At 39.6% G+C, this 14,256-nt stretch overlaps 1 protein-coding gene across 1 annotated transcript; it reads left to right on the top strand.

The window, feature by feature from the left end:
- Window positions 1–3,435: 3,435 nt before the first annotated feature.
- Window positions 3,436–13,613, top strand: LOC100932442 (L-amino-acid oxidase). Its single transcript, XM_012546955.3, has 7 exons — window positions 3,436–3,596; window positions 5,831–6,045; window positions 6,902–7,014; window positions 8,454–8,655; window positions 9,284–9,352; window positions 9,489–9,625; window positions 11,486–13,613. Exons 1-7 carry the CDS (start codon window positions 3,584–3,586, stop codon window positions 12,399–12,401), a joined length of 1,665 nt encoding a protein of 554 aa, XP_012402409.1. The 5' UTR covers window positions 3,436–3,583; the 3' UTR covers window positions 12,402–13,613.
- Window positions 13,614–14,256: the final 643 nt, after the last annotated feature.

Below are 14,256 nucleotides of genomic sequence, written 5' to 3'. Positions count from 1 at the left end.
TGGTTTGGACATGTATTCTTATTTTGTATTTAATTTATACCCTAATATACTTAATATGTACTGGTCATCCTGCCATCTAGAGGAGGGGGTGGGGGGAAGGAGGGGAAAAATTGGAACAAAAGGTTTGGCAATTGTCATTGCTGTAAAATTACCCATGCATATAACTTGTAAATAAAAAGCTATTAAAATCAAAAAATAAATAAATAAGAGAATTAAAAGAAAAGGATTATGCAATGTTAGAACTGATGAAAATCCCTAGATATCATCTAGCCCAACCTCTCTTCCCCAATCCTATTTTAACAATGAAGGAAGTAAGCATGACTTAGATGTCTGGCAAAATTCTAGATTATTAAAGGGATGATTAGTGGACATCTAAAACAGGAAATAGTTACCAAGGACATCTAAAACAGGAAATAGTTACCAAGCCTATAAATCAGAGAATTGACATAAATTACTTGGATTTTTAGATTTAGATATAGATCATTTAAATTTTAACCGAATATTTGACAAAATCCCTCAGGCTATTCTTGTGGGGGTAAAGGAAGAGATGTGGTCTGAGCAGTAGAACAGGTAAGATGGTTTTGAAATGTGTTGAATGGACAGTTCTAAAGACTAGTAATCATTAATGGTTCAATGTGATCTTTGAAGAAAAGTGCCTCAGTTTTTAATATTTCTGTTAGTGATTTAGATACAGATAACATCTACATGAAATTCACAAATGATCTAAATTAGGAAATTGTGGGGGGAAAGTTAACTCATTGGAAGACAGAATCAGGATGCAAAAAATCTTGAGCTAATAAGATAAAATTTTATTGATGTAAATCTATTATCTTGCTTGAAACAATTAACTTTCCAAGTATAAGATGGGGAGATGTGTTTTGATGATGACAAAAAAGATCTGGAAGTTTAGTAGACTATAATCTCAGTATGAATCAACAATATTCTATAACAGCCAAAAAAACAATATGCTATAACAACAGGGGGTAACATGGTTCTGAACTACATTAGGAGAGGCTAAGCACCAAGAGAAGTGATACTTGAAAGACTGATTAGTGGTTACACTACATCTAGAATAGTGTGTTTTGTCCTTGACACTACATTTTTGGAAGGAGCCAGTGGCAAAATATAGATCAAGATGACTAGATATGACCCTGGATAAAATGGGAGACCTTGGCTGTTTTTTAAGGTAAGGACTTTGATAAACTGGAGATTGTCCAATGAGCTTAGTGAAGGTAGTTAAGTGATACACTCTATAGTGCACTGGATCTGGAGACAGAAAGCCCTTGGTTCAAATCCACCCTCAAGCACTAACCAGTCATATGACCATGGGCAAATTATTTAATCTTTCTCAGCCTCAGTTTCCTCAATTATGAAATGGGGATATTGGTAGCTTTTCAGAGAATAAAGTGACATTATCTTTATAAAGTGCTTTGGTAACCTTAAATTACTATCATTTTATATGAAGAAAAACTGAAGGTGCTGGTAATATTTAGCCTGAAGAAGCAAAGATTTTGGGGAAGAGAGGAGACAATCATAGCTTTGTTGAAATATTTAAGTTTTGTAAAAGAGTGTTTGAATTTGTTGTGCTTGGCTCCAGAAGATAAAAACTATGAGGCATGAGTACAAGTGGCAAAGAAGCATATTTTAAATTTGATAATAGGAAGAGGTCATTTAGTCTGTCTTCATGTTACATATGAGAAAAGTGAAGCACAAGGGAGAACAAGCCCAAAGTCACAGAACTAATAAGTGTCAAAGGCATAATTTGAATCCAGGTTCCACTGATTCCAAGTCCCACATTCTATCCACTATACCATGTACTTCTTTCACAATTAGAGATATCCCAAAATATCCCAGTGGTTTGCTTGAAGAAATAGTGTTTCCTATCACTGAAGCTCTGCAAGCAGATGCTGGTCCAACGTCTGGACAACCATTCGTTTAGCTATGTTGTAGAGGAAACTTTTATTTGGCTATAGGTTAAACTAATTGGTCTCTGGTCCAACCAATCTTTTATTTAACACAGTGTGCCAGGCGCTGTGCTAAGTGCTGTGAATATGAACAAAAAAGGATTGAAGTAAAAAAAAGAGTTTACAAAAAAAGGGAAGTGTTTTTTTTTTTTTTCAAAACTCATAGGATTTCAAAATTCTAGAGTCATAACCAGAACCCATGCATTTCAAATTACAATCCTGGCCTCTCCATCCTGCTCTTGAAGAGAGTAGTACTTTCAGTTTTACCTGTGCTAAAAATTTTCAAATGAAAGAAGTCTGTGATATTGGTTTGTTTTACTTGGCCCTGGAAAGCTCAATTTGAACTCATGGTTGGCAGATTCTAATGAATGATTTCCTAACAATTAGACCTGCTCCAAAGTGGAAGAAACTCTCAGGGAAATATGAGAACAACTATTACTGACTCTTTCCAGGAAGTCCCTTCTGGTGACTGACAGGAAGCTAATTAGGGAGGCAAATGCATCTTTTGGGGTGTGGATGAGGTAACAAGAAAGATGTCATTTACATAATAACTCATTCCACAAATATGTACTGAATACGTGCTAGCTATAGAGAACGATGTGTAAGTTCTTTGACTGATTCCTAACAGGTGCTTTCCAATTATTCTTCTCACTACCTGTCTTCTTCCTGGTCCCCCCTGACATCTGCATTCTCCTGGCCCTCCTGTTTATACTGTATACCCTGTGCCATCTCTGTGACCATTCTCCACTTTCTGCTGTACATTTTTGTGCTTGATCCCCTTCTCCTCCCTGACCACTTTTGTGCTCACATCCCTTTTTTCCAAACTCCACTGGTTCTCTGTCCTTAAGTTTTAATTGAGTCCCAGATAAAGAAGGGTTGGTCTTTGGCTCACAAATGTGCTGGCCCTATACCAGGTAACTTACTAATATTAGTAGTAGTGCTAGGAGAACCCTTAGGATTCAGGAGGAAGGAGAAAAAATCCTGCCTGCCCAGTCTTGGCTGGCCCAAAATAAAGAGCATATGGCTATGTCTCAAAATCAGTTGAGAGGAAAAGGGAGAGATACTTTCCTCCTCTGGAAGATCCCAAGCAAAAATCAACAACCATTCTGGACAAAACTATGATAGGCAGGAGAGGAAAATGACACTATTAAGGAGAAAGAAAATCCTTGGATGAGGTGTTTTTCCTGACTTTGTTCAAAAGCATTGGATCTATGGTTCTTATGTACTTCAGCCTCTTCTGGGAATTGGTTCTGGGGTGCCCTACTTCATGCTCCAGAGACTCTTGGAGTCCTTTCCTGAACAGTCAATTCAAGGGATAAAAAGAAGTGGACAGTGAGACACTTTCCACTCAAGAGTTAAGCACTTTCCTAGCTGCTTCCAGGAAGAGGAAGTTTGAGGTGGAAATTAATCAGAGCAAACACACCCATCAATAGAGCCTTGGGGGTTGGAGATGGGGTGGAGCTGCTTGACTGGGACCAGTGTTGTTCTGAAGTTCCTTGATAAGCAAGACCTGAAGGGCGGTTGGCTGAGACACTGGTGGGTGGGCAGGTTTGGGGCGGAGGTGGCACTGAATCCCTATAAGAACAGCAAAGCTCATAACCTGGCATACCTCTGGTGTCATGGAGATGTGGGGTGAGTGATGGTTCAGATGGCATGGAAGAGAATGGGTTCTTGGGGAGGGGATGTTGGCCAAGAATGGGACTACCAGAGACTGAAGAGGACAGAGCTGAGATGATTGGGGTTGGGGTAGGGTGGATCAGGACATTGCAGAACAAGGAATCAATGGATCAAGAGGACAAGAAGTTTGGGGTAGGGAATGGATTTGGATTGAGGATCATAGGAGATGACAATGAAGCTAGAGGAAATGGAGTCAAGGAAAGTGGGGGTATAGGGAATGAGAAAGAAATTTAGGGTCCCAAGCATAGGAAATGATGGGATGGAGTAGTTCTGGATGGGACATGGAAGTCATGGGGATAGAATCTAATGCTAAAGTCAGAATGATGAGGAAAGCACTATGGAGGATAGTGAAGGTAGTGTGGTACAGTGGAATGACTCCTGGACTAAATCCTGGGATCCCATTCTGCTACTGACCTATTCTGACAGGATTCTTCTACTCTCTGGGCCTCAGTTTCCCTATCTATGAAAGGAGAGGAGTCAGACTTTCTAAGCTGTAAGGTCTCTTGTAACTCTGATATTCAGCAGTCTGAAGATTGCTTAATGAGAATTTGGGGTTGGATATCTCCAAAAATGTAAATCCACTTTTTTTTAGTTTCTAGCTTCAGAGTATCTCTATCTGGATAGAAATTCTGACACTTTAGTTCCATCCCCCTACCTCAATGTGTAATGCATAATAATTTATTCCCTTTAATGCTACAGGCCTCAGTTTCACCTGTTGTGAAACGTGAAACACCGGTGGAACATTGGCAATGTATATTATTTCTAACAATATTCAGGGCCAGAAACTAGCTATCTTTTCTTATTCCTTCCCTAGAAAATTACATGGCCCTGCAGAAATTATATAATCTTTATAATCCTGTATCCCTGAGCATCAGATTTAAGATAATTATATTAATTAATTATCACTTTGTGAGAGTTATACATGACTTATTAGATGTTACTTATTAACTGATCAGAGAAAAGGGAACATAGAGACCTGCATTTCTTCATCTATTTCAAATTGGGGAAACTGAGGCATAGAGTAAGACTGGAACTCAACCTTGTCTGGAGAGTAGAAAAAACAATATTACCCATTGCAATCCAACAGCCTGACCAAAAAAGGTTTCTTGATTTCATCAGAGATTTGTTAGGACCAAGAGATACCCTTTCCATAAACCCAGGGTCTCTGACCTAAGCTTTGTAGGAGATGTTGAGAACCAGATTTTCTTGGGATCTGCTTTGTAAGTGTCTCGTGAGGGTATTTGTACCTATGTCTATTTGTCTATATGGGTCTCTTGGTACTATCTAGGTATTTGTGTTGAGTGTGTCTTAGTGAATGAATGAATATATATACATACATATATATTCATTTTACATGTATATTCATATGAATACATAAATGATTATGTTCATTCATTCATATACATTTAGGAAGCATTGATTATGTGACAAAAACTGTTAGATAGGAATAGGAAAAAAATTTAAAAAAACAAGACAATACTTGCTCTCATGGAAGTTATCCTCTCTTTGGGATAGAAAAGACATAAGTTCAGCTACAGTGTTCAAAGAAAAGCCCTAAAATCTTTGGGATTCAGCAGCAGTGTAGCTGGCAAGGCAAGACATTTAACTATTGTAAGCCTTGGTTTTCCCATTTCTAAAATGGGATAATAATAGCTCTCTTTCACAGGGTAATCTGAGACTGAAATAAGGAAGCCTTTTATAAACTTGAACACACTATACAGGGAGTCCTCAAAGTGTTAGTACTCTAAGAAAGCTGGGTAGCATAGCACTGAAGGGAAGATTCAGTCATGTTCAATCAAGTTCAAAGCCTCCCTCAGGCACTTATTAGTTATGTGACTCTGGACCAAGTACTTGCTCATCTATAGAATGAGAATAATAATAGCTCATATGTCCCAGGATTGTTGGGAGGATCAAATTCAATCGCATATATAAAGGGCATGCAAACCTTAAAACTCTTTATTTAGAGTTATATCTTCATTCTATAGACGAGGAAATTGAGGTTTAGAGACTGTATTCAAATACAATCTTGGTTCAAAGTCAAGAAATATTTCCAGTTCAGTTTGACCTCAATAAAAACAATGAGATGCCTAGCCCAGGGCAAATTAATCTGGAGAAGGACTATGCCCTGTCCCTGGTCTCTTTCTTGAGAACATTTTCCTATCTTCAGAATATGAACCTTATGTCCACAGGTGTCCTAACCTTGGCCTTCCTCCTGGCCATCTCCAGTTGCCATGGCTCCTCTGACCTTCTTGCCAAGTGCTTCCAGGATCCTGAGTATGAAGATATTCTGAAAACTGCCTATGAGGGGCTTGGAACCTCTGCCTCTAAGAAGCATGTCCTGGTGGTGGGTGCTGGAATGTCTGGATTGATAGCAGCCAAGACCCTTCAGGATGCTGGACACAAGGTGAGGAGGTTCCTTCCAACTCAGCTTCTGTTCAGAGGAGCATTGGCTAGACTTCCTAGAGAAGATGACATTTCTGTAGGTGCTCTACACTCAGAGGGAGCAAGATGCAAATAGAGAGACATGAATACTGGAACTGCTCCTTACAAGGAAAAGTTTTGAAGAATAGTTGCTCCCCAAATTCCCAGCACAGATTATCACTGCCATTCTCTAAGACCTCCCCCAGTGCTTTCCCCTAACAAACCCCACCAGTACCTTGAAGTCTCTACACTGCTGTTAGCCAAAAAAAAATTTGCTCAGATTTTTCCTTAGTCAAGTTTCTCATCTTCAATCCCATATTTCAAGGTCAGGATCTTCCTGTCTTTCAAAATGAGCAAACTGAGGTTCCCAAAGGGAAAATAATTTGCCTAAAATCATGGAGAATCAGCACTTGATCCCAAGGCACTTGATTTCCCAAACAATGTTTTCCCCTGCACCGCACCTCTCTATGGTCTGTCTTCCTAGTAAAAGGAACCCTCTTTAAGGGCAGAAAATATCTTATTGTTTTGAATTTGTCTTCCCAGAAACATATAGTACGTATTTAATAAATACTTGCTGGACAATTGATTAGATTAATTCATGTTGATTTTAAGAGAATGGGGGTCAAAAGAAATAGTCTCTCACTCTAGACTTTCTCTCTTCACTCTTATGTGTTTAAAAGGGAACTACAGGACCCAGAAGAGTTCCTTCCTTTCTATACCATTGTTGTTCAGTCATGAATGACTTATCTTTCTTTATCTCAAGCTAAGGAGAATGGAAGGATGAGAGAGTATGTTGTGGGTAAAATCTTGTCTTAATGAGGTGCTCTTCCTAAAACTAGGTGACAGTCTTAGAAGCTGGGAAGAAAATTGGGGGAAGAGTATCAACATTCCGGAGCCCAGACAATAAATGGTACATTGAACTTGGTGCCATGAGGTTGCCAGCCAAACACAGGTAAGATCTGGGATAAGGAAATAGGGAAGTACTGAATCAAATAGAGATGACAGGGTCCAACTTGGAAATTTGTCCCCGGTAATGAACTTTCCAGCGTTCTGTCAACTCTTAAGAGAAGATGAAACAGAGATTTGATCCGTATTTGATGAAAGAGGAGCAGCTTTAGATATGATAACCTACTCAAGGTTCCACAATCACTGTAATGACAGACACATTGCAAAATTCCAGGGTGTTTTTTTTACCCAGAACAAGGCTGTTCCTGCTTGCACAGAATTGTCAGCAGGGTCTGGCCAGAAAATAAGTTATAACAGATAGTTCAAATTTTGGTTGTGAGTTGAGCAGAGAAAGATATCTGTAGGAAAAGAAGGAATAAAAGACAAGAAGAAGGGATGAGAAAGAGAAGGGTCAGAGGGAGTAAGGGAAAGCAGTCACAGGACTGGTGGTGATATAGAAAGCTGGAGAAGAAACCAGCAGAGGGAGATTTGAGATTGTAATCCCACAACAGGAAGGGAAAACTTATTCTCCCCAGTAGATTTGTGTAGTTGGGAAAAGAATCAGGTCTGGGTTCTAGTCCCAATTTTGCCACTTTTCTAGCTGTGTGACTTTGAGCTAGGTACTTGACCTCTCTGAGCTTTATTATTCTGATGATTAGGCAACTAGGTGGCATAGTCATAGCACAATCTTGAACCTAGAGACAGTTCATTCAACTTTGGCCTCAGATACTTACTATCTATGTCATCCTTGGCAAGTCACCCTGTCTGTTTCTATTAAATGGGAATAATTGCAGTCACTACCTAGCAAGAAGAGTATTTGTAAAACATTTAGTTCAGTGTGTGTGGCATATAGTAAATAATTAGTAAATGCTTGAGTCTTTTTTTCCTTCCATCATTAAAATATCCTACCTGTCTCACAGGAGTGTTGTGAGAAAAATTCTTGGTAAATTGTCAAATGATACACTAATGTGAATTATGTTTGGAATCCTCAAACATCAGAGCTGGAAAGAAGGACACTGTCCAGAACTAATTCAGCACAACTCTCTTTCTCCTTTTTTTTTTTTTTTTTTTTTTTTTTAAATGGGTGGAGATGCTGAAATTCCCAGAAGGGAAATAACTTCCTAAAGTTTACCAATAGAATTTGTTGTGGAAACCACTTAACACAAATTCAATCTACAGTTTTTCAGGACCAAGGAGAGTTATTACCTGCAGAATGTAATGGAGAGGGGATGTTCTGTTTATATTTACATGAGTTAGAAATCTGGCTCTTCTTAATTTTTTTTTAATCTTTAACAGGAACGGTTTGCATTGAATGACTTATAATGTCCATCCCTTCCGGTTCTAAATCTATGATCCAAAGAGATAATATTTCCAAAGTACTTAGCAAACCTTAAAGTACCACATGATTGGTGTTCCTGCTGGTGATCTCTTTTTTCTGTGTCCCAGGTTGGTCCGATACTATGTGAAGAAGCTTGGTCTGAAACTGAATACTTTTATCCAGTCCAGTAACAACACCTGGTATTATCTCAATGGCCGTCGGCATAGAACTTCAGATGTACATGCCAACCCCAATCTCCTGGGCTATCCTGTGGAATCTGACGAGTTAGGCAAGATGCCCAATAAACTCTTCAAAGAAGCAATAGCTAAGGTGATCAACAGACCATTTATTCAACTACCTCCTAACCCCTACATCTTGTCATTCAGATGCTAGTTCTCTGGGGAAGCTATTCAGTCGAACCAAACACACCCAACTTGGGTTTCTGGAGCCTCTAATCATTTCTGTTTTTCCATTAGGCTTAATATCTAGATAGGGAGGAGGGTCACCTGCACTTGATGGCATTTGTGTCCTATGTCTTATCAGTATTAGCACTCCAGATCTCCTGGCCTTTACCTGTGATAGTTCCCTTTCAGAGAACAAGAGACTCAGGCCAAAGAGCATGTGATTCCAGAAGACCCTCAAGGAAACAGACCTTTGCTAAAATTTCAGGTCATATGACAAATAGACATGCCCTGGAATTGTGATGCCCTGAACTCTCTGGTCATGTAGACTAGAACTGGTGTGATCCTGTTTTAATCCTTCTACTCTCCTTTACCCCTAATCCAGGCCCTCAGACGGTTTCCTCCACCTGCTCTCGCTTTCTTCCCATCTAGTTCTGCTATGTCCTTTTCACTTTGGGAAGAAGAGTGCAGAGAGAAAGTGTTCAAACCAATGGCAGCAATAAACCCCAGATGCCTTAGCTATTTCTTCACTAACCCATGGCAATCCTTCTCTGTAGGTTGTAGAAGAACTAAAGCATAACGGCTGTAAGCACCTGTTGAACAAATATGACTCCTTCTCCACCAAGGTACGAGTTGTGGGAAATGGGAGAGGGCATGGGGAATTCTCCACCTGGTTCAACCCCATATCTATATGCCTTCCCTTGTTGTGTCTCCTTTCTCTCACCTCCTGCATCCCCTCTGTCCACTGTGCTCCTCACCCAGGCCTACCTGATAAAGGAGGGAAAGCTGAGTAGTGGAGCTGTCCAGATGATTGGAGATATCATGAATGAAGATGCAGGCTACTACAAATCTTTCTTGGAGTCCCTGAGGAGTGATGATATCTTTTCTCAGCCAGATGGGTCAGTAGAACATGAACATGAAACCCAAGTAGATTGGTGAGGGGTCAGGTACCATTACTACAATAGCAGAAGCTCCCCAGCCTGGAAATGCCTATTATGTATTAGGCACTGTGCTAAATGTTTTACAAACATTATCTGGTTTAGTTCTCACAACAGCCCTGGGATTTAGACAACAAGAAGTTTCTCTCTCTCTCTCTCTCTCTCTCTCTCTCTCTCTCTCTCTCTCTCTCTCTTCTCCCTCCCTCCTTTCCTTCCTCTCTTATTTTCTCCTTCCCTCCCTTCCTCCCATCTTCTCTCCCTGTCTTCCTCTCTTCTTCCTCTCTCTCTTGTCTCTCTCTGTCTCTCTCTCTCTCTCTCTCTCTGTCCCTCTCTCTCTCTGTCTCTGTCTCTCTCTTTTTTTTCTGTCTGTCTCTCTCTCTCTCCAAATCTAGCATAATTTCTTCACAGCAGCCAAGGAACCTCGAGAGAAACAATAGTAATAATATAAAATTATGCATAAGGGCATTAGAGAAATGTAAACAAAGAATAATAATTGGTCCCAAAAGAAAAGATCATTATAGAATGGAGAAATTGTGGAGGAGTTAGCATTTTAATTCAATGGATAAGTAGGAGAAAGGAAGGGAAGGAGAATATTCCAGGCATGGGGATAGCATGGATATAGCAGTAGAAATACTGAGGGTCTATTTGGAAGCAGAGAATTGTTCTGTCTAGAGCATGAAATATATGTACAAAAGAGGAGTGGGAAAAAATTAACTGTCAAGCACTGAGATAAGTCTTGAAAGTACCAGGAGCCTGGGACCACACAAGTATCTGTGGCCAGATTTGAACTCATGAAGAAGAATCTGCCCTACTCCAGGCTCAGCACTCTCTCCACTGTGCCACTTAGTTGGACAGATTAGAAAATGGCAAATTTAAAAAGCTGTTGAAATAGTTTAGGCAGATGGTGATGTGGGCCCATTTTAAGTATGGGAATAGAGAAGAGAAAGGATGTGTGTGTGTGTGTGTGTGTGTGTGTGTGTGTGTGTGAGAGAGAGAGAGAGAGAGAGAGAGAGAGAGAGAGAGAGAGAGAGAGAGAGAATTGTTACAGAACTTTGCCAAGCTGACTTCCTCTTGGGACTTCTGAGATCAGAGATAATAGGTTCATAAGACCTAGAACTGGAGGAGATCTCAGAGGTCAAAAGTCAAACTTCCTAATTTTATAGATGAAGAAATTAGGGCCCAGGGGTTAAGTAGCCTTCTCAAAGTCTCATTAATAGCAGTCAGAAGAGATGGGATTTGAATACAAGTCTTTGGCTCCAGAATCAGTAGTCTTTTCATTGCTTCAATATCCCAGAATTAAGGCTGGGAAATTGGCAAGATTCTCCTTTTAGCTCTCCTTACCCCATTCCTTTCACCAGTGCTGTAAGCTGAATTCTTCCTCTCTTGTCACAGGAAGGCCTCTGATCCAAAGGTCTTTAACGTATTCTATGTGGCAGTCTAGTAGTGCCTATGGACCCCTTCTCAGAATAAAAGCTTTAGAAGGACAAATGACATAGGATTACAAAGAAAATCAACTATATTGAAATATAGTTTATCAAAATATTTTTTAAACCCCAGGTTAAGAACACCTACTTTAATTATTTTACCAGGTTTTCTTCTCCCTGAGTGTATTTACATTCTAAAAGTCAAGCCTGCCTGAAGCAATGCTTGATACCAAGAATCATACTGATGATAATAGGATTTTAGGCTCTATCATAGGTAAACTGAGTGATCATAGGAACATTAAAGGGACTCTAAAACTTCCATAGGTAGACACATCCTTTGTCTTTCCACAGAGCTGAGAATCTCACTTACCCCTTCTCTTTTTCTTTTTGGGAACAGATTTGACGAAATCACTGGTGGTTTTGACCAACTCCCCAATGCCCTCTTCCAAACCTTAAAGCCTGGTACTGTCTTACTGGAGTCAACAGTGGAGAAGATAAAGAAGATTGGATCTAAGATCAAGATTACCTACCGAAGACCCAATTCAGGCCAGTCCATCATTACAGGTGACTTTGCCATCATCTCTTCATCAGCCAAGGCCACACGCCTCATCCAGTTTGAGCCACCACTCTCCCTGTCCAAGCAAGATGCCCTCCGCTCCATTCATTACTCCAGTGCCACCAAGGTGGCCCTGGCCTTCAAGGAACGCTTTTGGGAACGAGATAACATCAAAGGTGGGGCAACCATCACAGACCTGCCCACTAGATTTATCTACTACCCCAGCCATAATTTCTCTGGCAATTTAAGTGTCCTTTTGGCTTCCTATACTGTGGGTGATGACTCTACCTTTTTCCTGGGCATGAAATATAATAAGTTGGTGGACCTGGTGCTGGATGACTTGGCAACTATTCATCGGATCCCTAAAAAAGAGCTTCAGGATTTGTGTGAGACATCTGTGGTGAAACGCTGGTCCCTAGACCCATTAACCCTGGGTGCATTTGCCGAGTTCACCCCTTACCAGTTTGTTGACTATTCAAAAAGACTCTTTGAACCTGAGGGAAACATTCACTTTGCTGGTGAGCACACTTGTCTGCCCCATGGCTGGATTGACACAGCAATCAAATCTGGGATCCGGGCAGCTCGGAGCATACAGACAGCCATTGATGATGCTGTTGACTATGATGATGACTATGATGCTGATCCTGACTATGATCCTAAGTATAATGCTGATGTTATTTTGAATGAGGGATCATCTTTCTTTCAGGGAATGAAAGAAAAGTCCCCCAATGCCTGTTCTTCAAAGAGTGACCATTGAGAGGTGGGAAGATACAGGAGGTAGAAATGAGAAATGGGAAAAAGATAAGATAGGCTTCCATTAGCATAGCTTAGGGACTGACATGCAAAGAAAATAAATTCAATAAAACCAATATTTATGGCAATTTGTCCATAAGTTTATAGACAATTGACTATTAAAATGGGCAAGGGATCAAGTGCTAAAGTCTAATCACACACTCAAAATAACCAAAAGGCTCCTTAGAGGCTGTCTAGCCTTACCCATACCTCATCAAAAAATTCTTTGTGTTTCTTTCAAGAGAATCAAAGGTTTGAGCTCTCTCTGCAGACCTCCATGTACTGGGTTTTAGGACAGGGCAGAGCAAAAGCTTGACTTTCTGGCATAATTCAGGGATAAGGGAGCTAGGTGGAGAGAATAGGTGGCTCAGCAAGACCTCTCCCAGTGATCTTGAAAGCACATTTGAAATCTAGCTACTCCAACAGGCCTACAGTTAAGGGCAAACATCTTTCCTAGGATCTATTCTATCTAACAGATGTACCAATTGTAACCTGGCCAAGCCCCCTGAAGGGCCACCAGATACTTCTGGTAGCCTCAGGGAAGAGAGACAAGGGTATGCAATCAATTATAACAGTTCTTTGGCACAGGGAACAATGACAAACATGGGATCTAAGGCTATCTGGCCATTCAATTCTCCTTTCCAGTAGAAAAAAAATTCTCACTAAATAATAGGATATAATAAATCAGCAATATATTTTCTGGGGGCTGAATAAATCATATTTCATGCATTTATATGCACCATTATTTTTTCAAATGTATATGCTTATAGATATGATCAATAAAATATGAACTTGTCACTTATGTCAATCAACCAACAAGTATTTATTATCTGCTATGGTACCAAGTACCATATTGTGCATGTAGGGTAAGGGGGCGGTGCTATAAGGACAAAAATGAAACCATTTCTTTCTTCAAATAATGTTTTAACAGGGAAAGCATATATACATATAAATACAAAATGCTTTGTTGTAGTTCCTTGTTCTGTAAGACAAGCAAAAAGGCATCATTATATTAAAGTCAAATTATAGTATATCTGATTGTGACTTATCAGAAAACTAAGAACTTGGAATGCTCTTCCACAGGTACTACTTCATATAATATTTGGAGTGAATTCTCTAACTTTGTGCATCTCATGCTTCTTTTGAACTAATAAAACTATTTTGATGTGGCATACCATGCTGGGTCTTTTGCTGATGTCTCCCATGTCATATAATCAATTCTAAAGTTCTTCAAAGATCTTGAGAATGTCCTTGTAATACTTCTTCTGATTATCATGTGAGGACCTTCCTTGTTCTGAGAAACAAAAATGACACCATCTTTGGACAGGGGAGTTTTCTCTGTAGCAACTATTACTGTTCTCTTTGTCCCAAGTGCCCAAAGTCAGTCATAACTTATAAAAGCTTGTAATACCTTGTATTGGACCATCATGGACATAAGGTAAAATTCCTTAGAAAACACAAACTGCTTTTAGCTACTATATATGGAATTACAATCAAGTAGAATAACTCATTGAATATCTCTGACTTATATTATTTCAATAATGATGAAGAGGTAAAATAGATACCAGGAATGGTAATATGAAATATATTTAAAAGAACATAATTGGAAAGTATTATTTTTAAAATTAAAATAGAAACTCAATTCAAGGCATAAAGAAATGATTTCATAGGTATCTATCACAGGTTGCAAAAGGGTGTTATTTATTTACATGAAAATAGTTTCACATGCTCAAGCAATTACAATGCAGAGTCAAAAATGAATGTATTTGCATTTTGGGGTACACAACTTTTAAAGTCTCAGGGGAGTGGAAGCAGGAACT

This window comes from Sarcophilus harrisii, chromosome 3, assembly GCF_902635505.1.
Source record: "Sarcophilus harrisii chromosome 3, mSarHar1.11, whole genome shotgun sequence".
Lineage (NCBI taxonomy): Eukaryota > Metazoa > Chordata > Mammalia > Dasyuromorphia > Dasyuridae > Sarcophilus > Sarcophilus harrisii.
Note: the sequence above shows the minus strand (reverse complement) of the source record. Positions and strands in the feature narration are given on the sequence as shown.